At 48.4% G+C, this 27,200-nt stretch overlaps 1 protein-coding gene across 1 annotated transcript in view; it reads right to left on the bottom strand.

Moving 5' to 3' along the window:
* The window catches only part of LOC132405678 (calcium/calmodulin-dependent protein kinase type II subunit alpha), a 332,781-nt gene that overhangs the window by 135,087 nt on the left and 170,494 nt on the right, over positions 1 to 27,200 (bottom strand). The window contains exons 4-6 of the mRNA XM_059990685.1: positions 18,670 to 18,724; positions 15,312 to 15,377; positions 10,354 to 10,426 (exon numbers count right to left, since the gene is read on the bottom strand). Coding sequence (XP_059846668.1) covers positions 10,354 to 10,426; positions 15,312 to 15,377; positions 18,670 to 18,724 — 194 coding nt within the window. The remainder of the gene's footprint in view (positions 1 to 10,353; positions 10,427 to 15,311; positions 15,378 to 18,669; positions 18,725 to 27,200) is intronic.

Below are 27,200 nucleotides of genomic sequence, written 5' to 3'. Positions count from 1 at the left end.
CTGGTGAATCTCCTCTGCACCCTCTCTAATCCAGAGAGCATCCTGGTAAATCTCCTCTGCATCCTCTCTAATCCAGGCAGCATCCTGGTGAATCCCTGGTGAATCTCCTCTGCACCCTCTCTAATCCAGGCAGCATCCTGGTGAATATCCTCTCCACCCTCTCTAATCCAGGCAGCATCCTGGTAGATCTCCTCTGCATCCTCTCTAATCCAGTCAGCATCCTGGTGAATCTCCTCTGCACCCTCTCTAATCCAGGCAGCATCCTGGTGAATCTCCTCTGCACCCTCTCTAATCCAGGCAGCATCCTGGTAGATCTCCTCTGCACCCTCTCTAATCCAGGCAGTATTCTGGTAGATCTCCTCTGCACCCTCTCTAATCCAGGCAGCATCCTGGTAGATCTCCTCTGCACCCTCTCTAATCCAGGCAGCATCCTGGTAGTTCTCCTCTGCACCCTCTCTAATCCACGCAGCATTCTGGTGAATCTCCTCTGCACCCGCTCTAATCCAGGCAGCATTCTGGTGAATCTCCTCTGCACCCTCTCTAATCCAGGCAGCATCCTGGTAGATCTCCTCTGCATCCTCTCTAATCCAGGCAGCATCCTGGTAAATCTCCTCTGCACCCTCTCTAATCCAGGCAGCATCCTGGTAGATCTCCTCTGCACCCTCTCTAATCCAGGCAGCATTCTGGTAAATCACCTCTGCACCCTCTCTAATCCAGATAGCATCCTGGTAGATCTCCTCTGCACCCTCTCTAATCCAGGCAGCATCCTGGTGAATCTCCTCTGCACCCTCTCTAATCCAGGCAGCATCCTGGTGAATCTCCTCTGCACCCTCTCTAATCCAGAGAGCATCCTGGTAAATCTCCTCTGCATCCTCTCTAATCCAGGCAGCATCCTGGTGAATCCCTGGTGAATCTCCTCTGCACCTTCTCTAATCCAGGCAGCATCCTGGTGAATATCCTCTGCACCCTCTCTAATCCAGGCAGCATCCTGGTAGATCTCCTCTGCACCCTCTCTAATCCAGGCAGCATCCTGGTGAATCCCCTCTGCAGCCTCTCAAATCCAGGCAGCATCCTGGTAAATCTCCTCTGCACGTTCTCTAATCCAGGCAGCATCCTGGTAGATCTCCTCTGCACCCTCTCTAATCCAGGCAGCATCCTGGTAAATCTCCTCTGCACTCTCTCTAATCCAGGCAGTATCCTGGTAGATCTCCTCTGCACCCTCTCTAATCCAGGCAGAATCCTGGTAGATCTCCTCTGCACCCTCTCTAATCCAGGCAGCATCCTGGTGAATCTCCTCTGCACCCTCTCTAATCCAGGCAGCATCCTGGTAGATCTCCTCTGCACCCTCTCTAATCCAGGCAGCATCCTGGTAAATCTCCTCTGCACCCTCTCTAATCCAGGCAGCATCCTGGTAGATCTCCTCTGCACCCTCTCTAATCCAGGCAGCATCCTGGTGAATCTCCTTTGCACCCTCTCTAATCCAGGCAGCATCCTGGTGAATCTCCTCTGCACCCTCTCTAATCCAGGCAGCATCCTGGTAAATCTCCTCTGCACGTTCTCTAATCCAGGCAGCATCCTGGTAGATCTCCTCTGCACCCTCTCTAATCCAGGCAGTATCCTGGTAGATCTCCTCTGCACCCTCTCTAATCCAGGCAGCATCCTGGTAGATCTCCTCTGCACCCTCTCTAATCCAGGCAGCATCCTGGTGAATCTCCTCTGCACCCTCTCTAATCCAGGCACCATCCTGGTGAATCTCCTCTGTACCCTCTCTAATCCAGAGAGCATCCTGGTAAATCTCCTCTGCATCCTCTCAAATCCAGGCAGCATCCTGGTGAATCCCTGGTGAATCTCCTCTGCACCCTCTCTAATCCAGGCAGCATCCTGGTAAATCTCCTCTGCGCCCTCTCTAATCCAGGCAGCATCCTGGTGAATCTCCTCTGCACCCTCTCTAATCCAGGCAGCATCCTGGTAATCTCCTCTGCACCCTCTCTAATCCAGGCAGCATCCTGGTGAATCTCCTCTGCGCCCTCTCTAATCCAGGCAGCATCCTGGTGAATCTCCTCTGCACCCTCTCTAATCCAGGCAGCATCCTGGTAGATCTCCTCTGCACCCTCTCTAATCCAGGCAGCATCCTGGTGAATCTCCTCTGCACCCTCTCTAATCCAGGAAGCATCCTGGTAAATCTACTCCTCACGTTCTCTAATCCAGGCAGCATCCTGGTAGATCTCCTCTGCACCCTCTCTAATCCAGGCAGCATCCTGGTAGATCTCCTCTGAACCCTCCCTAATCCAGGCAGCATCCTGGTGAATCTCCTCTGCACCCTCTCTAATCCAGGCAGCATCCTGGTAAATCTCCTCTACACGTTCTCTAATCCAGGCAGCATCCTGGTAGATCTCCTCTGCACCCTCTCTAATCCAGGCAGCATCCTGGTAAATCTCCTCTGCACCCTCTCAATTCCAGGCAGCACCCTGGTAGATCTCCTCTGCACCCTCTCTAATCCAAGCAGCATCCTGGTAGATCTCCTCTGCACCCTCTCTAATCCAGGCAGCATCCTGGTAGATCTCCTCCAGGCAGCATCCTGGTAGATCTCCTCTGCAACCTCTCTAATCCAGGCAGCATCCTGGTGAATCTCCTTTGCGCGCTCTCTAATCCAGGCAGCATCCTAGTGAATCTCCTCTGCACCCTCTCTAGTCCAGGCAGCATCCTGGTGAATCTCCTCTGCACCCGCTCTAATCCAGGCAGCATCCTGGTAAATCTCCTCTGCACGTTCTCTAATCCAGGCAGCATCCTGGTGAATCTCCTCTGCACCCACTCTAATCCAGGCAGCATCCTGGTAAATCTCCTCTGCACCCTCTCTAATCCAGGCAGCATCCTGGTAGATCTCCTCTGCACCCACTCTAATCCAGGCAGCATCCTGGTAAATCTCCTCTGCACCCTCTCTAATCCAGGCAGCATCCTGGTAGATCTCCTCTGCATCCTCTCTAATCCAGGCAGCATCCTGGTAGATCTCCTCTGCACCCTCTGTAATCCAGGCAGCATCCTGGTGAATCTCCTCTGCACCCTCTCTAATGCAGGCAGCATCCTGGTAGATCTCCTCTGCACCCTCTCTAATCCAGGCAGCATCCTGGTAAATCTCCTCTGCACCCTCTCTAATCCAGGCAGCATCCTGGTAGATCTCCTCTGCACCCTCTGTAATCCAAGCAGCATCCTGGTAGATCTCCTCTGCGCCCTCTATAATCCAGGCAGCATCCTGGTAGATCTCCTCTGCACCCTCTCTAATCCAGGCAGCATCCTGTTAGATCTCCTCTGCACCCTCTCTAATCCAGGCAGCATCCTGGTAAATCTCCTCTGCACTCTCTCTAATCCAGGCAGTATCCTGGTACATCTCCTCTGCACCCTCTCTAATCCAGGCAGAATCCTGGTAGATCTCCTCTGCACCCTCTCTAATCCAGGCAGCATCCTGGTGAATCTCCTCTGCACCCTCTCTAATCCAGGCAGCATCCTGGTAGATCTCCTCTGCACCCTCTCTAATCCAGGCAGCATCCTGGTAAATCTCCTCTGCACCCTCTCTAATCCAGGCAGCATCCTGGTAGATCTCCTCTGCACCCTCTCTAATCCAGGCAGCATCCTGGTGAATCTCCTTTGCACCCTCTCTAATCCAGGCAGCATCCTGGTGAATCTCCTCTGCACCCTCTCTAATCCAGGCAGCATCCTGGTAAATCTCCTCTGCACGTTCTCTAATCCAGGCAGCATCCTGGTAGATCTCCTCTGCACCCTCTCTAATCCAGGCAGTATCCTGGTAGATCTCCTCTGCACCCTCTCTAATCCAGGCAGCATCCTGGTAGATCTCCTCTGCACCCTCTCTAATCCAGGCACCATCCTGGTGAATCTCCTCTGCACCCTCTCTAATCCAGAGAGCATCCTGGTAAATCTCCTCTGCATCCTCTCAAATCCAGGCAGCATCCTGGTGAATCCCTGGTGAATCTCCTCTGCACCGTCTCTAATCCAGGCAGCATCCTGGTAAATCTCCTCTGCGCCCTCTCTAATCCAGGCAGCATCCTGGTGAATCTCCTCTGCACCCTCTCTAATCCAGGCAGCATCCTGGTAATCTCCTCTGCACCCTCTCTAATCCAGGCAGCATCCTGGTGAATCTCCTCTGCGCCCTCTCTAATCCAGGCAGCATCCTGGTGAATCTCCTCTGCACCCTCTCTAATCCAGGCAGCATCCTGGTAGATCTCCTCTGCACCCTCTCTAATCCAGGCAGCATCCTGGTGAATCTCCTCTGCACCCTCTCTAATCCAGGAAGCATCCTGGTAAATCTACTCCTCACGTTCTCTAATCCAGGCAGCATCCTGGTAGATCTCCTCTGCACCCTCTCTAATCCAGGCAGCATCCTGGTAGATCTCCTCTGAACCCTCCCTAATCCAGGCAGCATCCTGGTGAATCTCCTCTGCACCCTCTCTAATCCAGAGAGCATCCTGGTAAATCTCCTCTGCATCCTCTCAAATCCAGGCAGCATCCTGGTGAATCCCTGGTGAATCTCCTCTGCACCCTCTCTAATCCAGGCAGCATCCTGGTAAATCTCCTCTGCGCCCTCTCTAATCCAGGCAGCATCCTGGTGAATCTCCTCTGCACCCTCTCTAATCCAGGCAGCATCCTGGTAATCTCCTCTGCACCCTCTCTAATCCAGGCAGCATCCTGGTGAATCTCCTCTGCGCCCTCTCTAATCCAGGCAGCATCCTGGTGAATCTCCTCTGCACCCTCTCTAATCCAGGCAGCATCCTGGTAGATCTCCTCTGCACCCTCTCTAATCCAGGCAGCATCCTGGTAAATCTCCTCTGCACCCTCTCAATTCCAGGCAGCACCCTGGTAGATCTCCTCTGCACCCTCTCTAATCCAGGCAGCATCCTGGTAGATCTCCTCTGCACCCTCTCTAATCCAGGCAGCATCCTGGTAGATCTCCTCCAGGCAGCATCCTGGTAGATCTCCTCTGCAACCTCTCTAATCCAGGCAGCATCCTGGTGAATCTCCTTTGCGCGCTCTCTAATCCAGGCAGCATCCTGGTGAATCTCCTCTGCACCCTCTCTAGTCCAGGCAGCATCCTGGTGAATCTCCTCTGCACCCGCTCTAATCCAGGCAGCATCCTGGTAAATCTCCTCTGCACGTTCTCTAATCCAGGCAGCATCCTGGTGAATCTCCTCTGCACCCACTCTAATCCAGGCAGCATCCTGGTAAATCTCCTCTGCACCCTCTCTAATCCAGGCAGCATCCTGGTAGATCTCCTCTGCACCCACTCTAATCCAGGCAGCATCCTGGTAAATCTCCTCTGCACCCTCTCTAATCCAGGCAGCATCCTGGTAGATCTCCTCTGCATCCTCTCTAATCCAGGCAGCATCCTGGTAGATCTCCTCTGCACCCTCTGTAATCCAGGCAGCATCCTGGTGAATCTCCTCTGCACCCTCTCTAATGCAGGCAGCATCCTGGTAGATCTCCTCTGCACCCTCTCTAATCCAGGCAGCATCCTGGTAAATCTCCTCTGCACCCTCTCTAATCCAGGCAGCATCCTGGTAGATCTCCTCTGCACCCTCTGTAATCCAAGCAGCATCCTGGTGAATCTCCTCTGCGCCCTCTATAATCCAGGCAGCATCCTGGTAGATCTCCTCTGCACCCTCTCTAATCCAGGCAGCATCCTGTTAGATCTCCTCTGCACCCTCTCTAATCCAGGCAGCATCCTGGTGAATCTCCTCTGCACCCTCTCTAATCCAGGCAGCATCCTGGTAGATCTCCTCTGCACCCTCTCTAATCCAGGCAGCATCCTGGTAAATTTCCTCTGCATGTTCTCTAATCCAGGCAGCATCCTGGTAGATCTCCTCTGCACCCTCTCTAATCCAGGCAGCATCCTGGTAAATCTCCTCTGCGCCCTCTCTAATCCAGGCAGCATCCTGGTGAATCTCCTCTGCACCCTCTCTAATCCAGGCAGCATCCTGGTAAATCTCCTCTGCACCCTCTCTAATCCAGGCAGCATCCTGGTAGATCTCCTCTGCACCCTCTCTAATCCAGGCAGCATCCTGGTGAATCTCCTCTGCACCCTCTCTAATCCAGGCAGCATCCTGGTAGATCTCCTCTGCACCCTCTCTAATCCAGGAAGCATCCTGGTAAATCTCTTCTGCACCCTCTCTAATCCAGGCAGCATCCTGGTCGATCTCCTCTGCACCCTCTCTAATCCAGATAGCATCCTGGTAGATCTCCTCTGCACCCTCTCTAATCCAGGCAGCATCCTCGTGTATCTCCTCTGCACCCTCTCTAATCCAGGCAGCATCCTGGTGAATCTCCTCTGCACCCTCTCTAATCCAGGCAGCATCCTGGTAAATCTCCTCTGCACCCTCTCTAATCCAGGCAGCATCCTCGTGAATCTCCTCTGCACCCTCTCTCTAATCCAGGCAGCATCCTGGTAAATCTCCTCTGCACCCTCTCTAATCCAGGCAGCATCCTGGTGAATCTCGTCTGCACCCTCTCTAATCCAGATAGCATCCTGGTAAATCTCCTCTGCACCCTCTCTAATCCAGGCAGCATCCTCGTGAATCTCCTCTGCACCCTCTCTAATCCAGGCAGCATCCTGGTAGATCTCCTCTGCACCCTCTCTAATCCAGGCAGCATCCTGGTAGATCTCCTCTGCACCCTCTCTAATCCAGGCAGCATCCTGGTGAATCTCCTCTGCACCCTCTCTAATCCAGGCAGCATCCTGGTAGATCTCCTCTGCACCCTCTCTAATCCAGGCAGCATCATGGTAGATCTCCTCTGCACGTTCTCTAATCCAGGCAGCATCCTGGTAGATCTCCTCTGCACCCTCTCTAATCCAGGCAGCATCCTGGTGAATCTCCTCTGCACCCTCTCTAATCCAGGCAGCATCCTGGTAGATCTCCTCTGCACCCTCTCTAATCCAGGCAGCATCCTGGTAGATCTCCTCTGCACCCTCTCTAATCCAGGCAGCATCCTGGTGAATCTCCTCTGCACCCTCTCTAATCCAGGCAGCATCCTGGTAGATCTCCTCTGCACCCTCTCTAATCCAGGCAGCATCCTGGTAAATCTCCTCTGCACGTTCTCTAATCCAGGCAGCATCCTGGTAGATCTCCTCTGCACCCTCTCTAATCCAGGCAGCATCCTGGTGAATCTCCTCTGCACCCTCTCTAATCCAGGCAGCATCCTGGTAGATCTCCTCTGCACCCTCTCTAATCCAGGCAGTATCCTGGTAGATCTCCTCTGCACCCTCTCTAATCCAGGCAGCATCCTGGTGAATCTCCTCTGCACCCTCTCTAATCCAGATAGCATCCTGGTAAATCTCCTCTGCACCCTCTCTAATCCAGGCAGCATCCTCGTGAATCTCCTCTGCACCCTCTCTAATCCAGGCAGCATCCTGGTAGATCTCCTCTGCACCCTCTCTAATCCAGGCAGCATCCTGGTAGATCTCCTCTGCACCCTCTCTAATCCAGGCAGCATCCTGGTGAATCTCCTCTGCACTCTCTCTAATCCAGGCAGCATCCTGGTAGATCTCCTCTGCACCCTCTCTAATCCAGGCAGCATCCTGGTAAATCTCCTCTGCACGTTCTCTAATCCAGGCAGCATCCTGGTAGATCTCCTCTGCACCCTCTCTAATCCAGGCAGCATCCTGGTGAATCTCCTCTGCACCCTCTCTAATCCAGGCAGCATCCTGGTAGATCTCCTCTGCACCCTCTCTAATCCAGGCAGCATCCTGGTAGATCTCCTCTGCACCCTCTCTAATCCAGGCAGCATCCTGGTGAATCTCCTCTGCACCCTCTCTAATCCAGGCAGCATCCTGGTAAATCTCCTCTGCACCCTCTCTAATCCAGGCAGCATCCTGGTAGATCTCCTCTGCACCCTCTCTAATCCAGGCAGTATCCTGGTAGATCTCCTCTGCACCCTCTCTAATCCAGGCAGCATCCTGGTGAATCTCCTCTGCACCCTCTCTAATCCAGGCAGCATCCTGGTAAATCTCCTCTGCACCCTCTCTAATCCAGGCAGCATCCTGGTAGATCTCCTCTGCACCCTCTCTAATCCAAGCAGCATCCTGGTGAATCTCCTCTGCGCCCTCTCTAATCCAGGCAGCATCCTGGTAGATCTCCTCTGCACCCTCTCTAATCCAGGCAGCATCCTGGTAGATCTCCTCTGCACCCTCTCTAATCCAGGCAGCATCCTGGTGAATCTCCTCTGCACCCTCTCTAATCCAGGCAGCATCCTGGTAAATCTCCTCTGCACCCTCTCTAATCCAGGCAGCATCCTGGTAGATCTCCTCTGCACCCTCTCTAATCCAGGCAGCATCCTGGTGAATCTCCTCTGCACCCTCTCTAATCCAGATAGCATCCTGGTAAATCTCCTCTGCACCCTCTCTAATCCAGGCAGCATCCTCGTGAATCTCCTCTGCACCCTCTCTAATCCAGGCAGCATCCTGGTAGATCTCCTCTGCACCCTCTCTAATCCAGGCAGCATCCTGGTGAATCTCCTCTGCACCCTCTCTAATCCAGGCAGCATCCTGGTAAATCTCCTCTGCACCCTCTCTAATCCAGTCAGCATCCTGGTAGATCTCCTCTGCACCCTCTCTAATCCAGGCAGCATCCTCGTGAATCTCCTCTGCACCCTCTCTAATCCAGGCAGCATCCTGGGAAATCTCCTCTGCACCCGCTCTAATCCAGGCAGCATCCTCGTGAATCTCCTCTGCACCCTCTTGAAAGTTAAAAAAGAAAAGTTCTCTTCTCCACCTCTAGCCCTTCTACAGATCCTCTTCACTCTTGAGTTATCTGGGTTCCACCTTCCCAATGCTGAAAAACTACAGAAGAGAAACAGGCCCTTCAGCCCATCATGTCTATGCCAAATCATTAAAACTACCTAGTCCCATCGACTTGTACGCAGACCATAGCCTTCCATACCCCTCCCATCCAAGTACCAATCCAAGTTTCTCTTAAACATTGAAATTGAAATCACCTTCACCAATTGTGCTGACAGCTCATTCCACACTCTCACTGTCATCTGAGTGAAAGTTTCTCCTCATGTTCCCTTAAACAGTTCACCTTTCACCCTTAACCCATGACCTCTAGTTGTAGTCCCACCCAACCTCAGGGGAAAAAGCCTGCTTGCATTTACCCTATCTATACCCCCTCATAATTTTGTATTCCTCTATGAAATTCCTCTCAATTTTCTAAGTTCTATGGAATGAAGTCCTAACCTATTCAGTCCTTCCTTATAACTCAGGTCCTCCAGACCCAGCAACATTCTTATATTTTTATTTCTGTACTGTTTCAATCGTATTTACTTCTTTCCTGTAGGTAGGTGACCAAAACTGCACATAATATTCTAAATTAGACCTCACCAATGTCTTACACAACTTCAGCCTAACATTTCATCTCCTGTACTCTACAACCATCTTCTCCTATCAGAATGCGACACAACAAAATTACGAGGGGTATAAATGGGGTAAATTTAAACAGGCTTTTTCCACTGAAGTTGGGTGAAACTAGAAGTAGAGGTCATAGGAGAAGACCATAAGACAAAAGAGCAGAGTGAGGCCATTCAGCCCATTGAGTCTACTTCACCATTTCAACACACCACTGTTCTGCCTTCTCCCTGTAACCTTTGATACCCTGACTAATCAAGAACCTATCAACCTCTGCTTTAAATATACCCAATGACATCCTCCACAGCTGTCTGTGGCAATGAATTCCTCAGATTCACCTCCCACAGGGTAAAGAAATTCCTCCTCATTTCTGTTCTGAAAGGATGTCCTGCTATTCAGAGTTTAAAAGTGAAAGAATGGAGATTTGATAGAGGTATACAAAGTTATGAGGTGTATAGATAGGGTAAATGCAGGTTTGTAGAGACTGAGGTTGGTTGAGCCTATAACTAGAGGTCATGGGGTAAGGGTGAAAGGTCAAATGTTTAAGGGGGAACATGAGGGGGATCCTCTTCACTCAGAGGGTGGTGAGAGTGAGGAACGAGCTGCCAGCGCAAGTGGTGGATACAGGTTTCACCGCAACATTTAAGAGAAGCTTGGATAGGTACATTGATGGGAGGGGTACGGAGGACAACATTGGTGCAGGCCAATTGGACCAGGCAGAATAATAGTTTAGCTGGACTGATGGGCTGAAGGGCCTGTTTTCCTTTAGAGCTGTATGAGTCTTTGACTCTATGAATCTGTGACCCTGCTAAAATCTGCCCTTAACCTGTTGGTCTGGGTGCAGCCCCTCTCTCCTTCACCCCACACCCGAGTCGCTCTCCCCGCAAGTCACCCATAAGCTCTGCATGGCTTGATCTTCAGCTGACAGTTTGTTGGAGGAAGTTTACCTTGAGATCTCGATGCACAATGCCCATCTGATGACAGTGAAGGACCGCCTCGAGGATCTGCTGGATACAGTGACTACAAAACAAAGATCCAAGAAGAAGAAAGATTCATTAGTCGACCTTTTGCAAAGTGTAGCAAGTATCAGCTTGGGTGCTGGGAAACTGCTATCGGAATTGGTTTATTATTGTCACATATACCAAGACACAGTGTAAAGTTTTTGCTTAGCGATCCAGAAAGATCATTTCATACATATGTACAGCAGGGTAGTTAAAAGAAAACAGAATGCCAGAATAAAGAGTTACAGTTCCAGAGAGAGTGCAGTGCGGGCAGACAACAAGGAGCAAGGGTCACAACGAGGTAGATTGTGAGGTCAAGAGCACGTCTTTGTATTCTTGATCAAGGGTAATCGATCTGTCACCAGAACTGAAGGTTGAATCACAAAGATTTGGAATCGGGATTGGTCTATGATTGTCACGTGTACAGAAATCAAATGAAATACTTTTGTCTGCAAGGCATCCAGACAGATCATGCTGTGGTGTTAAAGTTACTGAGAAAGTGCTGTGCAATATCCTCCCCACCACGGACTCTGTCTACACTTCACACTGTCTCAGTAAAGCAGCCGGCAGAATCAAAGACCCCACCCACCCCAGACATTCTCTCTCCTCCCTCAGAAGATACGAAAGCCAGAAAGTATGTCCCACTAACTTCTGTCTCACTGTTACAGACTGATGAATGGCCCCATGGTATGATAAGATGGAATCTTGACCTCACAATCTACCTTGTTATGATATTGAGCAACGCACACAAATTGCTGGAGGAACTCAGCAGGTCAGGCAGCATCTGTGGACAGGAATAAACTGTTGACGTTTCAGGCCGAGGACCTTCTTCAGGACTGGAAAAGAAGGGGAGGATGGCAGATTAAAAATGTAGGGGAAAGGGGAAGGAGGATAGCTGGAAGGTAATTGCATAAGCCAGGTGGGAAGAAAAGATAAAGGACTGGAGAGAGTGGAATCTGATAGGAGAGGAGTGGACCAGAGGAGAAAGGGAAGGAGGAGGGGACCCAAGGGGAGGTGATAGGCAGGTGAGAAGAAGAGGAAAGGGGGAGGACATTTTTTTAACTGGAAGGAGGAATCGATATTCTTGCCATCAGGTTGGGGGCTACCCAGACAGAATATAAGGTGTTGGCACAAGAGGAGGCCATGGACTGACATGTTGGAAGAGGACTGGGAATGGGAACTAAAATGTTTGGCCACCAGTAAGTTCCATTTTTGGTGGATGGAGCAGAGGTGCTTGATGAAGCGGTTCCCCAATTTACAATGGGTCTCACCTGTGTAGAGGAGGCGGCATTGGGAGCATCAGGTAGACAGAGCCCATGGAGGGGGCATCTGGTATCTCTCAAAGTACCAGGCAGCATAGAGGGAGAAAATGTGATCACAGCAGCCTTCAACACAATTCTTTCCTCAAACTGGTGCCAACTGCTGGTTTGGCCACAGTTGGGAGAGCTTGTCCAGTTATAGGCCTGAGTTTTTCAGAGATTCTCAGGATCATAGAACATTATATGCTGTTTTGGTCGCCCAGCTGTGGGAAGGATGTGATAATGTTCACTGGATGTTAATGGGCCTGGATGGCTTGGGTTATACAAAGAGACAAGATAGGCTGGGATTGTCTTACTCAGAGCGAGGGAGGCTGAGGGATATTTATTTATTTAGTGATACAGGCCCTTCTGCCCCTTTGAGCTGTGCTGCCCAGAAACCCCTGATTTACCCTCAGCCTACACAGGGCAACTTACAATGACCAATTAATCTATCCACTGGTACGTCTTTGGACTGTGGAAGGAAACTGGAGCTCTCAGAGTAAGCCCATGCCTTCCACAAACTTTCTTACAGAGGATGCCAGGTTTGAACACCAAACTCCGATACCGAGCTGTAATAGAATCATGCTAACCCCTTACGTTACCATGGTGCCCTTATAGACATTTATAAAACCACAAGGGGCATAGATAAGGTGACAGATCACAGTCTTTTCCTCAGGGTAAGGGAGTCTGAAAGCAGTGGTTTAATGTGAAAGGGGAAAGATTTAAAAGGGACATGAGGGGTAACTTTTTCCACAGAGGGTTGGTCAGTATATGGAACGAGCTGAGAGAGGAAGTGGTAGGGGTGGGTACAATTACAATGTTTAGGAGATGTTTGGACAGGTACACAGAGAAGAAGGGTTTAGATGGATATTGGGGAAACATCGGCAATGGGGTGAGCTTAGACTGGTATGGACAAGATGGGCCAAAGGGCATGATTCCATGAGGTATAACTTTGTGATTCTATGAACAATTTATTTATTGATTCAGAGACACAGCACGGTAACAGGACCTTCGGGCCCAATGATTCTGTGCAGCGCGATTACAACCATGTGATCAATTAACCTATTAACCCACATGACCTTGGACTGTGGGAAGAAACCGTGCACCCGGAGGAACCTCACATGGTCACGGGGAGAAGGTACAAACTCCTTACAGTTAGTGGTGGGAATCAAACCCGGTTTGCTGGTACGTACACTATCTGTTGTGCCACATATCATCGTCAGAGTGGGACGGTTTTGGCTCAACAGGCTTCGGCATGAACAGGCAGAGGTGAGGGTAGGTTCCGGTAAGTTGTTGATGTTGTTTTCACATTCAATTTTGATTTACTAAACTTAGTAAGTTTAGAGAGAACGCCAGACAGGATGTTGGAATGCTGCTCTTGCAGGATGTGGGAAGTTAGGGAGTCCCTGACAATGACACCTGCAGGGAGTGCATCCAGCTGCAGCTCCTAACAAACCACGTTAGGGAACTGGAGCAGGAGCTGGATGACCTCCGGATCATTCGGGAGACTGAGCAGTTTATAGATAGTAGTTTCAGGGAGGTAGTTACGCCAAAGGAACAGGGTACAGGTAATTGGGTTACTGTCAGGCGAGGGAAAGGGAAAGAGAAGAGCTCCCCATGGCCAGTCCCCTCAACAACAAGTATACCAATTTGGATACTTTTGGGGGGGGATGTCTTACCTGGGACAAACTGCGGCAGCCGGATCTCTGGCACCGAGTCTGGTTCTGCAGTGCAGAAGGGAGGGAGGAAGAAGAGGAGACTGGTAGTGATAGGGGACTCCATAGTCAGGGGTACAGACAGGAGGTTCCGTGGTCACGACAGAGACTCATGGATGGTTTGTTGCCTCCCGGGTGCCAGGGTCAGGGAGGTCTCTGATCGTGTGCACAGCATTCTGAAGTGGGAGGGTGAGCAGCCTGATGTCGTGGTACACATCGGTACCAATGACGTAGGAAGAAAGAGTGAGGAGGTCCTGAAGAGAGAGTATAGAGAGCTTGGTAGGAAGTTAAAAAGCAGGACCTCGAGGGTGGTAATCTCAGGATTGCTCCCTGTGCCACGTGCCAGTGAGGGTAACAGTAGGATGCTCTGGAGGATGAACACGTGGCTGTGGAACTGGTGTAGGGGGCAGGGTTTCAGATTTCAGGATCATTGGGACCTCTTCCGGGGCAGGTGGGACCTGTACAAGAGAGATGGGTTACGCCTGAATGACAGGGGGACCAATATCCTTGCAGGGAGCTTTGTTTGTGCTATTGAGGGGTTGGGGTTTAAACTAGATCTATTACCCCCACTGTAAACACTACAAACTACTGTTCATAATGATGTCCACATTGTAAATACATACTGGTATTTATGCAGTAATGGACATCCCACATCCATATTTGTACCTTAACTTCTAACTTTAAATATGACATAATTCTTTATAATCATTGAATGGTTTTTGTTGCATGTCATCCCTTGATCAACACACCACAGCAAATTCCTATTTGTTGAGGAGGCTTAGTATGCGCCCCAAAATCTAAGGACTTTCTTTGGGGCACAATTGAGAGCATCCTGACTGGCTGCATCACTGCCTGGTGTGGGAACTGTACCTCCCTTAATCGCAGGACTCTGCAGAGAGTGGTGTGGACAGCCCAATGTATCTGTAGATGTGAACTTCCCATGATTCAAGACATTTCCAGAGACGGGTGTGCAAAAAAGGCCCAAAGGATCATTGGGGACACGGGTCAGCCCAACCACTATCTATTCCAACTCCTACCATCTGGGAAACGGTACCGCAGCATAAAAGCCAGGACCAACAGGCTCCGGGACAGCTTCTTCCACCAGGCCATCAGACTGATGAACTCACGCTGATCTGAGTGTATTTCTATTTACATTCACTGTTCTATTAATTATAAATTGCCATGATTGCACATTGCACATTTAGACTGAGACGTAACGTAAAGATTTTTACTCCTCATGTATATGAAGGACATAAGAAGTAAAGTCAATTCAATTCAATTTGATGCTTCATTTCACAGTGCACTGAGGTAGAACAAGGGAAAACAATAACAGAATGCAGAATAAAGTGTCACAGTTACAGAGAAAGTGCAGTGCAGGCAGACAATAAGGTGCAAGGTTATAATGAGGTAGACTGTGAGGTCAAGAGTCCATTTGTCATCAGACAGGGAGGGGGAAAGATTATTGTGCTGCACAGCGAGAGCAAGGAAGTGGGTCTCTTTGAAAGAGTTGACACGGATTCAATGGGCTGAATGGTTTCTTCCCGAGGAGTTACTACACTTCTTCCCACCGTCTTCACGAGGATAATTAGCAACGAGTGAAACCATGTTGGCATGGCTATTGATTCTCGCATCTGTGCCTGAATAAAGAATATTTTAATGATTGTGCCTCCCTTTCAACCTTGCAGCCAACGCCAGTTGTAAGCAGATGGCGTGCTTGGTCAGGAAGCCTCGGCTCAGCGTGACAGCTTAGAACCTTGATGTTAATGTGGGGGGTTCCAAGGCTCTTTCCTCCCCCGAGGAGAAGCCCCATGAGCTCGGTTCCTTGCATCTCCGTACTCCCTGGGGTTTGAGGGGGCGGGCACTCAGGAAGTAAACAGAGAAACTCCCTCACCTGGCATCAGCCTCGCTGTAGTATTCCCGAGCCACAATGTCTTCAAAGAGCTCTCCTCCTGTTATTCTGCAAAGAGCAAGGAAGCATTTATTAGAGGTTAGGGAGGGCAACAACGTTGTTCACAGGCCATTTGGCCCTTCTGCTCTGCTCTCCTCTCTCAGTCTCTGCCTCTCTTTCAGCCCTATCTGCTCCCTGCAAGACGAAGTGTCTATCCAACAGCTGGGTGGCAGGGTGGAGAAACGACTCTGCTGGAGAAGGTGCAGGGCACTCCGTCCCTTTGCTGGCCTGCAGGTAACCCTGGGGCAAGGTGTAGCACCTGCTTAGCACCCCGATCAGGGTCACGTGAAGCCATGGGAGCTGGTGGTGCATTTCACAAGTCCTGGTTATGCGACCACTGACGCCAGGCAATCTCTGAAGAGTATTGGTAATGGCTGGGGGTCACCCGTCCCGTAAAGATACTGCCCAGAAGAAGGCAATGGCAAACCACTTCTCTAGAAAAATTTACCGAAACAATTGTGGTCATGGAGAGGCCATCATTGCCCACATCATATGAAATGGCACATAATGGACAAACAGATACAACAGCTTCTAAATAGAACAGAGAGTACACGTAGTGACCCTTCAGCCCACAATGTCATGCCAACCTATGAACCTTCTCTGAGATTAATCTATGCCTTCCCTCTGAACTAATTAAACCAATGGCCACTTTGGGTGGGAGGTGGGAAGAGATGACCTAAAGTCACAGTGTTCGGGTCTCTGGCACTGAGTCCACCTCTGTGATTCAGAAGGGCTGGGGTGTGGGGGGGGGGGGGTGCAGAAGAAGCACACTGTGGTGATGGGGAACGGACAGGAGGCTCTGTAGGCGAGAATGAGATTCCCAGTGGTATGTTGCCTCCCGAGTGCCAGGGTTCAGGATATCTCAGATTGAGTCCTCAGCATTCTTAAATGTGAAGGTGAATAGCCAGAAGTTGTGATCTACGTAGGTACCAATGATAAGAGGAGGACGAGTAACAAGATTCTGCACAGGGAGTTAGGTGCTAAGTTAAGGGGCAGGGCCTCCAGGATTGTGATCTCAGGATTACTACCCATGCCATGTGCTAGTGAAGCCAGAACAAGGAAGGTTATATACGTCACGAAAGAGTTAGTGTAGATGGGAGGACATAAGATCATGGGACTCTCTTCCAAGGAAGGTGGGATTTGTACAGAAGAGCACAGTTTGCACCTGAACTGGAGGTTTGTTAATGCTGCATGCTGGGGTTTAAACTAGAGTTGCAGAGGGATGGGAACCAGAGTGCCAGAACAGTTAGTGGAGAGGTTGTGGAGGCAGATGTTGGTAAGACTGCAGAAAAAATTAGGAATGGAAAGGTTGAGCATGGTGCAACTAGTGTCCATTTATTTCAATGCAAGAAGTATCGTAGGAAAGGTGGATGATAGTGCTGAAGATGAGGTAGCTGGTTTACAAACAGGCAATGTGTAGTGAGGAAAGGCTGTCAATGAGGCAAAATTTCAGTCTTCGGGATGAGTCACAAAGTAAAAGGTGGATAAAATCAAAAAGGGTGAATATAGGACTGAAGGTGTTGTGTCTGAATGTGCGCAAATAAGGGAGATGAACTTGCAGTAAAGTTGCAGATTGGCAGGTTTGATGTTGTAGCATCACTGGATCATGGGCTGAAGATTATAGCTGGGAGCTTAATGTCCAAGGATACGCATTGCATTGAATTGAAAGGACAGGCAGGAAGGCAGAGGGCTGGTGTTGCCCTGTTGGTAAAATATGGGATTAAATCATTAAAAAAGGGTGATACAGCATTGGAAGGTGTTGAATCATTGTGGATAGAGCTAAGGAACTGCAAGGGTAAAAAGACCCTGAAGAATGGTCATGTTGCATTCACCTTCCTCACCACAGACTCAACCTGCAAATTAACTCTAGGGAATCCTGCACGAGTCCCTTTGCATCTCAGTTTTTTGTATTTTCTCTCCATTAAGAAAATAGTCATCCCTTTTATTTCTTCTATTAAAGCGCATGACCACACACTTCCTGGCACTGCACTCCAGCTGCCATTTCTTTGCCTGTTCTCCTTGTCTGCCTAAATCCTTCTGCAAACTTTCTGCTTTCTCAAAGCTACCTGCCTTCCACCTATCTGCATATCGGCCATGAACCCATCAATTATGTCTTCCAAAACATTGACATATGATGTGAAAAGAAGCAGTCCCAACACTGATCCCTGTGGAACGGCACTAGTCACTGGCAGCCAACCAGAAAAGGTTGCCTCTATTCTCACTCTTTGCCTCCTGCCAATCAGCCAATGCTCTGTCGGTGCTAGTATCTTTCCCATAATACCATGGGTTATTAACTTGGTAAGAACCTGGTGTGCAGCAAGTTGTCGAAGGCCATTTGAAAATCCAAGTATACAACATCCACTAATTCTCCTTTGTCTATCCTGCTCATTATTTCCTCAAAGAATTCCAACAGATTTGTCAAGCAAGATTTTCTATTAAGGAAAACATGCTGACTTCAGCCTATTTTACCATGTGCCTCCAAGTACCCTGAAACCTTAATAATTGTCTCCAGCAGCTTCCCAACCACTAACGTCAAACCAATTGGTCTATTATTTCCTTTCCATTTTTGAAGAGTGGAGAGACATTGGCAATTTTCCAGTATTCCAGAAACTGTCAGAATCTAATAATTCTTGCAAGATCACTATCAATCAATACTTCCCTCAGTACCACCCCTCCCACAGTGTGACCCTCCCTCAGTAGCACCCCTCCCACAGTATGACCCTCCCTCAGTACCACCCCCCCACAGCGTGACCCTCCCTCAGTATCACCCCTCCCACAGTGTGACCCTCCCTCAGTGCTGCCCCTCCCACAGTGTGACCCTCCCTCAGTATCACCCCTCCCACAGTGTGGCCCTCCGTCAGTACCACCCCCCCCACAATGTGACCCTCCCTCAGTACCACCCCCCCACAGTGTGACCCTCCCACAGTGTGACATTCCCTCAGTACCACCCACCCCCACAGTGTGACCCTCCCTTCATACTACCCCTCCCACAGTGTGACCCTCCCTTCATACTACCCCCCCACAGTGTGACCCTCCCACAGTGTGACATTCCCTCAGTACCACCCACCCCCACAGTGTGACCCTCCCTTCATACTACCCCTCCCACAGTGTGACCCTCCCTTCATACCACCCCTCTCATGGTGCAACTTTCCCTCAGTACCACCCCTCCCACAGTGTGACCCCCCTCAGTACCACCCCTCCCACAGTGTGACCCCCCTCAGTACCTCTCCTTGCACAGTGTGACCCTCCCTCAGTACTACCCCATTGGACATAGCAAATATATTTGTTTAATACAACTTACAAATCAAATATCAGGTAGTGATGTCCCTCTTCAGATATACTGTCATGTAGTCTCACTGCGAGAGAAAATCCACAAGCTTGGGTTAGTGCGGGCAGGGTAACACCCGAAGATCACAAGATGCATCGAACCAGAACCAGGTCACTTGGCCTCGCTGTTCAATCTTGGCTCATTGTATTTTTTATTCTTACTCTCCTGCCTTCTCTCTGTAACACTTCGTCCCTTACTAATCAAAGTTCAAATTAATTTACAAACAAGAGAAAATCTGCAGTTGCTGGCAATCCCAACAGCACACACAAAACGCTGGAGGAGCTCAGCAGGCCAGGCAGCATCCACGGAAAAAGTACAGTCGATGTTTCGGGCCGAGTCCCTTCGGCAGGACCGGAGAGTAGATTTGAAAGGTGGGGGGAGGGGAGAGAGGTGAAACTGGGAGGGGGAGGGATGAAGCAAAGTGCTGGGAAGTAAGTTGATAAAGTAAACAGAGGGCTATGGAAGGAAGAAAATGGGGGAGGAGCACCAGTGGGAGGCGATGCGGGCAAGAAGATAAGGTGAGAAGGGGAAAAGGGGATGGGAAATGGTGAAGGGGCATTACCAGAAGTTTGAGAAATCGATGTTTACGCCATCAGGTTGGAGGCAACCCAAACGGAATATAATGTGTTGTTCCCCCGACCTGACCTCATCACAACAGCAGAGGAAGCCATGGATGGGCATATTGGAATGGGCATGGGAAGTGGAATTAAAATTAATTTGTTATCTAAGTACATACATGTCACAATATTCTACACTGGGATTCATTTTCTTGCAGGTATTCACAGCAGAATGAAGAAATACAATAGTATCAACTACATTCAAAGACTGACAAAGTTCAAAGAAAATTAATTATCAAAGTGCATATATGTCACTATATACAACGCTCAGATTAATTTTCTTGTTGGCATGCTCAATAAATCCATAATAGCATAACAACCATAACAGACCATTTATTTCAATCAGTGCGTAAAAGACAACAGTGCAAATGTAAAATGAAAGAAATAATACAAATAAACTTATAAACAATAAATATCGAGAACATGAGATGAAGAGTCCTTGAAAGTAAGTCCATAGGTTATGGAACAGTTCAATGATGAGTTGAGAGAAGTTACCACCCCTGGTTGAATAGCCTGATGGCTGAGGGGTAATAACTGTTCCTGAACCTGGTGGTGTGAGTCCTGAGGCTCCTGTACCTCCTTCCTGATGGCAGCAGCAAGAAGAGAGCCTGGCCTGGGTGGTGGGGCTGGGGGTTGTGAGTTCACTGATGATGATTGCGCTTTGTGAAGGTGTACTCAATGGTGGGGGGTGGGGGGGGAGCTTCACCTGTGATGGACTGAGCCCTATTAGTAGGATTTTCCATTCAAAGGCATCAGTATTTCCATACCATGCGTGTCAATATAATCTCCACCACACATCTTCAGAAGTTTGTCAATGTTCTAGATGTCGTGCTGAATCTCCACAAACTCCGAAGGAAGTGGAGGTGCTGCTGTGCTTTCTTCGTAACTGCTCTTACATGCTGGGCCCAGGACAGGTCTCTGAAATAATAGCACTGAGGAACTGACCCTCCTCACCTCTGCTGGGGACTGGCTCATGGATCTGAAGTCAATAACCAGCTCCTGGTCTCGCTGATCTGAATGAGAGATTGTGGTCAATGTGCCAAAGGCGGCAAAAGACAATTAAATAAATCAGTAATCCTGACACATCAGTGGTCAAGTTCTTGAACATAAATCTATAGGTTGTGGAATTAGTTCAGTGTTGAAGTTTTCCATGCTAGTTCAGGAACCTGATGGTTGAAGGGTAATAGCTTCAATTTACCCAGTGACTAGGCATCCACAACCGCGTTAACCCTTTCATTCCCAGGACTGTTGTAAATCTCCTCGATCCTATCCAATGTCAATACCTGACAGGTAAGAGGCCCAAAACTGCCCTCAATACTCCGAGCACAGTCTGATCAATGCCTTGTGAAGACTCAGCATTACATCCTTGCTTTTGGACTCTAGCCCTCTGAACGCGAATGCTAACATTATATTTGTCTTTTCCTTCCCATCGACTCAACCTGTAAGTTAACCCTCAGGGCTTCTGGACTTTTAAGTTTTACTTCTCTTGAAATGAAACTAATACCAAATCTCTAGCCCCTGAATTCCTCTCACTGAGTCTCTCTATCTCACTCCTCCCCTCTGGCTGTCTCCCTGAATCTACCCCTGTAATCAACCCATCCATGACCTATTCCAATGCTTGGATCTGAGTCAATGTATGGTAGTGCTTCTGACAAGCCCTGTGGGCCATTTTGCTGTGCTGAAAGCACCATATGAATGGGTGTGGCTTGTCTCACTCAAATGTAAAAGGCAGTGTTCATATATAATTCATAGCTGCCATCACTTTCAATCTTGCTTCATATCTTACAGTTCACTAGCTTGGAACTCCTTGTTATTCTGTGAGCTGTCACAACCGTGTACCGGACGGAGCCAGAAGACACACACTCAACAATTCAGGAACAGCTTCTTCCTCTCTGCCATCTGAATGGACAATGAACACTTCCTCACTCTATTTTGCTCTCTTCAAATTTCAAACTAAATTTATTATAAAAGTATGTAGTCGGAAACACATACTACCTTGAGATTCATTTTCTTGCAGGCATTGACAAGAAAATAAAGAAATACAATAGAATTTATGAAAACTACACAAAAAAACAAAGACTGACAAACAGCCAATGTGCAAAAGAAGACAAATGGTGCAAATAATCTAATAAAAAAGTACAGTGGATTCCAGATTCTGGTTAATTGGGCCATTGGTTAACTGGGCTGCTCTTAAAGAACAAAAACTGATTGAGAAAATAGCTAGGATTCCCTTTGTTTACTTGGAACACTGCTGCTTAATTGGGGCAGGAGACAGTTGCTGAACACGTTCTAACCAGCGTCAGTCACTTGCACTTTTGTGGCTGTTAGACTCTGCACCATGCTTAGAGCAAACTGTTTTTAAATAGTGTAAGTCGCGTGTGTTTGTGTTCACTGATAGTTGGCAAGAAATAAGCAGTAAGACAATTCGGAACCGTTTTGCTCGCTGTGGTTTCAAGCATTCGGGCTTGGAGATGCCAGAAACGGCCAGGAGTGAAAACAAAACAATTTCACTACTTCAACAAGTAAGAAGCCATGAAGCATTTGAAGGTATTGACAATCATCTTGAATGTTACAATGAAAATGAAGACTTGGAGAATGCAATCATTGAAAGCACTGTATGAAGGCAGTCCATTACCTGCACTAGGTGTCTGCGCTGATTTAGTTCAATTACAGTCAGTCAAAAGAACACGGCAGCATGAATTCCTCTGTCGATATCTATTATGAACTAATGCACAGTTTTATAGTACTGTAGTAGTATTGCTAGTGTTCTAATTTGTCCTGTTTGCAGTTAAATACATAATCTGTTAGTCAAATGGTAGCTTGCCTCTTTTATACTTTAACTATTTCCATGAAATCTAGGTAATTGTCGTAGCCGCTTAATTAGGCCAAGATGTACTGGTCCCGATCCACTGCGAATAATACTGAGAACATGAGCTGTGGAGTCCCTGAAAGTGAGTCCATGGGTGGTGGAATCAGTTGTGTTGAGGTGAATGAACTTACCCATACCAGTTCAGGAGCCTGATTTGAGGGTAATAAATGTTCCTGAACCTGGTGGTGTGAGACTTAGGCAGCCTGAAGTCGTAAGAACAATTTCTTTCTCTCCACCATCAGATTCCTGAATGCTTGATGAACCCACTATCCCTCTTTTGCATTTTGCATTGAGCTTGCTAAGGCTTTTGTCTTTGGCTTGAAGGAGGATGAGAGGAGGCTCAATAGAGGTGTACAAAATCATAAGAGCCATAGATCGAGCAGATAGCCAGAGACTTTTTCCTGGGGTGGGGGAGTGGTTATCATGTTGCATCTCTACACAAACACACAAACACACACACACACACACATACACACACACACACAAACACACACACACACACACCTACACACATACACACACACACACACCTACACACATACACACATACACAAACACACACACACACACACCTACACACACACACACACATACACAAACACACACACACACACACACACACACACACACACACACACACACACACACACACACACACACACACACACACACACACACACACACACACACACACACACACACACACTGCTCTCCAGGTCAGTACTTGCTGCTCTCTGGGTTCATGTTGTGATGAAAATCAATTAAAACAGAACTTTGATGAGTTGCTGAGTGTGGTGATGATGGAAATCGAGGGCTGGAGCTGTTATGCAAAGCTTGGGTTCCCTCCCCCGCACAGTTACAGTAGTGCTCTCAATAATGAAATTATCACATCTCACACATCAGCAGCACAACAGAAAAATGCCGGCGTTGGTTGGGTTTGAATAATGACTGAAATCAAAAGCTGGAGTGAAGATCTGACTGTTGCTAAGCAACGGCATCTCACTGGAGCTTAGCACGGTGATGGAAGAGGCAAAACATAGCACAGGGCGATCCCAGATGGTGCTGAGGCAGGTGAGTTAAAGATAGTCTCTGTGTCAGTTCAGCCTCCCTGAGCCAAGCCAACTTCTCTCAGTTCCCATCGGGCAGGAGGTATTGAAGCCTGAAGTCTCACTCCACCAGGTTCACGACCAGCTACTTCCCTTCAGCTATTCAATTCTTCAACCACCAGCACAACCCCAATCACTCCCTCAGTATACACTAGACCCATCCCTCCCCACCATCAGTACAATCTACAGGAGCTGATTGCTCAACATCCATCTATTATCCAGGCCAAGCCATCTTGCTTGTGTACCTGACAATTAAAAACCTGTCTACTGGAGAAGGATTCATGTGTGTTTGTGTGTGTATCCCTTTGTCTGTAATTTTGAGTGTGGGTGAGTGTGCGTGTGTGTTTATGTGTCTGGGTGAGAGTGTGTGGGTGTGTATGTTTGTGCATGCTCTTGTGGGTGACTGTGTGTGTGTGTGTGTGTGTGTGTGTGTGTGTGTGTGTGTGTCTGTGCGTCTGTGTTGGTGAAAGGGACTACACACATTTGTTCACACCCTCCTTGTCTAATAGAACATCCTCGTTCACCTCAGCCGAACACTCGGAGAATCAGCAGTCAGCAATGTGCTCTGACTTATCGCATGGTGTTCTACAATGAGCAGATTACGTGAGCTGTCCTCGTCTGCATTATCACCGATCTCTGCACGCCAAAGGCACTCTAAACACATTCACATTCAAATGTGCTAGTACAACAGTGCACCAGCACTGCCAGGAGACGAAGGACTGACTTACAGTGAGAGCTTGGGCAGGTTTGGACTTTAAAAGTTGTATGGTAGTTGTGTATAAAATAATGAGTGGCAAATACAGGGTAAATGCGCACAGTCTTTGACCCAGGGGTGGGGAAACACAAGAATATAAGCACTAGGATCAGGAGTTAGTCATTCCGCCTGTCAAACCTGCTGCACCATTCAATAAGCTCATAAGGAGTAGGATCAGGAGATGGCCATTCGGCCCATTGAACCTGCTGCACCATTCAATAAGCTCATAAAGAGTAGGATCAGGAGACGGCTGTTTGGCCCATCGAACCTGCTGCACCATTCAATAAGCTCATAAGGAGTAGGATCAGGAGACGGCCGTTTGGCCCATCGAACCTGCTGCACCATTCAATAGGACCATATGGAGTTCTTTGACCTGCGCCTCCCAGCAACCCCCGATTTAACCCTAGCCTAGTAACAGGACAATTTACAAAGATAAATTTACTGACTAACAAGTACACCTTTGAACTGTGGGAGGAAACCCGAACACCCAGAGAAAACCCATACATTCCACGGGGAGGATGTAAAGACCCCTTATAGAAAAATAGAAAATCTACAGCACAGTACAGGTCCTTTGGCCCACAATGCTGTGCCAAACATGTACAGTACTTACTTTAGAAATTACCCAGGGTTATCCATAACCCTCTATTTTTCTAAGCTCCATGTACTTATCCAAAAGTCTCTTAAAAGACCCTATCGTATCCGCCTCCACCACCGTCACCGGCCGCTCATTCCACACACTCACCACTCTCCGTGTAGAAAAATTATCCCTGACATCTCCTCTGTACCTACTCCCCAGCACCTTAAAATTGTGCCCTCTCGTGTTAGCCATTTCAGCCCTGGGAAAAAGCCTCTGACTATCCACATGATGAATGTCTCTCATCATCTTGTACACCTCTATCAGGTCACCTCTCATCCTCTGTCGCTCCAAGGAGAAAAGGCCGAGTTCACTCACCACTGGATGACACCGGAATTGAACTCCAGATTCCGACATCGTGCGCTGTATTAGCATCGCTATAATGAATTAATAAGCAATAAAAATCAAGAACATGAGATGAAGAGTCCTTGAAAGTGAGTCCATCGGTAGCGGGAACAGTTCAGTGTTCAGTGAGTGAAGGTGTCCTGTGTTGCCAGCGCCATCTTGAACAGTTGGTGACAAGCTACCAAGAGCATTCATTTTGGAGGGAGTGCACAGTGTACTTGCATCCTTGGACACCCTTCTGAAGATGAACCCACTGCAGTTCCGTTGCAAATTATCGATGTACCACAGACAGTATCCTATCGGGATGCATCCCGGCTCGATACGGCAATGGCTCTGCCCGTGACCACAGGAAACTGCAGAGAGTTGTGGACACGTCACGGAAACCAGCCTCTCCTCCACGGACTCTGTCTACACTTCTCACTGTCTCAGTAAAGCAGCCGGCAGAATCAAAGACCCCACCCACCCCAGACATTCTCTCTTCCCCTCCCATCTCCCCCAGTTGGGTAGAAGATACAAAAGCCTGAAAGACCAGGCTCAAGGACAGCTTCTACAGACTCTTCAAAGAATCTCTTGTACAATAATATGGACTCTTGGCCTCACGGTCTGCCTTGTAATGATCTTCACTTCAGCATTTACCTGCACTGCCTTCTCTCAGTAACTCTTACACTTTACTCTGCATTCTGTTGTTGTTTTACCCTGTTGTGCCTCAAAGCACTGTGTGATGATCTGATCTGTATAAACAGTCTATAGGACAAACATTTCATTGTATCTCAGTACATGTGGTACTGGTAATGAACAAATTTACCAACACAGAGGATGGGATGTTATGCTGAAGTTGTATAAGACATTGGTGAGGCCAAATTTGGAGTATTGTGTGCAGTTCTGCTCATCTGCCTACAGGAAAGCTGTCAATAAGATTGAACGAGTGCAGAGAAAATTTACAAGGATGTTGCCAGGGGATGACCTGAAGTTATAGGGAAAAGTTTGGATTTTATTCCGTAGAAGAGTGAGGGCAGATTTGATAGAGGTATACAAAGTTATAGATAGGGTAAATGTAAGCAGGCTTTTTACACTGAGGTTGTAGGTTAAAGATGAAAGGTGAAATGTTTAAGGGGAACCTGAGGGGGAACCTCTTCACTCAGAGGGTGGTGAGTGTGGAACAAGCTGCCAATGGAAGTGGTGGATCCAGGTTTGACTTCAACATTTAAGAGAAATTTGGATTGGGGTATGGAGGGCTACGGTCCAGGTTCAGGTTGATGAGACTCGGCAGATTAATACTTCGGCACGGATTAGTTGGGGTGAAGGCCTGTTTCAGTGCTGTAATGATCTATGACTCTATGACAACATGATAGTTCCTCAAACAACACAAGAACACAGGGACAACAGCAACGTCACCACCATTCCTGACTCCTCTCATACCAGCGACAAGAGCGTGCCCTTTTCACACTGTGACCATTGGGTAGGGTGTACAGGGGCCTGAGGCTTCGTCCCCTCTGCCATCCCATTCCAAAACGGACATTGGACCCTTGAACACTACCTCACTTTTTAAATATATAGTATTTCTGTTTGCGCCTGACTTAAAAAATCTATTCAATATACCTATCCTGTAATTGATTAATTAATTATTCTTCTTCTGTATTATGTGTCGCATTGAACTGCTGCTGCTAAGTTATCAAATTCCACAACACATGCCGGTGATAATAAACCTGATTCTGATTCCGAAACCAACAACACAACAAACACTAGCACAGGAAATAGCAACAACATCACCAATGTCAACTACAGTCATGGAAGCACAGAAACAGGCCTTCGGCCCATCTAGTCAATGCTGCCCATGGTGCTCAGCTAGCTAGTCCCAGTTTCCTGTGTTTGGCAGACATCCCTCAGATTCAGATTCAAATTCAGGTTTATTTATTACGTGTACATTGGGTGGCAGGGTGGAGATACATCTTGACCAAGGGATGTGTAAGGCACTCCGTCCTTCGGCTGGACTGCAGGATACCCTTGGGCAAGGTGCAGTCCCTGTTTAGCCTCCTGAGCAAGATCAGGGTCATATGAAACCATGGGAAAAGGTACGAGCAGCCGGTGCAGATCACAAGTCCTGGTTATGCGACCCCTGACACCAGACAGACAATCTCTGAAGAGTTTTGATAACGGCTAGGATTTTGTAAGGACACTG

Source organism: Hypanus sabinus, chromosome 15 (assembly GCF_030144855.1).
Source record: "Hypanus sabinus isolate sHypSab1 chromosome 15, sHypSab1.hap1, whole genome shotgun sequence".
Lineage (NCBI taxonomy): Eukaryota > Metazoa > Chordata > Chondrichthyes > Myliobatiformes > Dasyatidae > Hypanus > Hypanus sabinus.
This window is presented reverse-complemented; position numbering and strand designations above follow the sequence as displayed.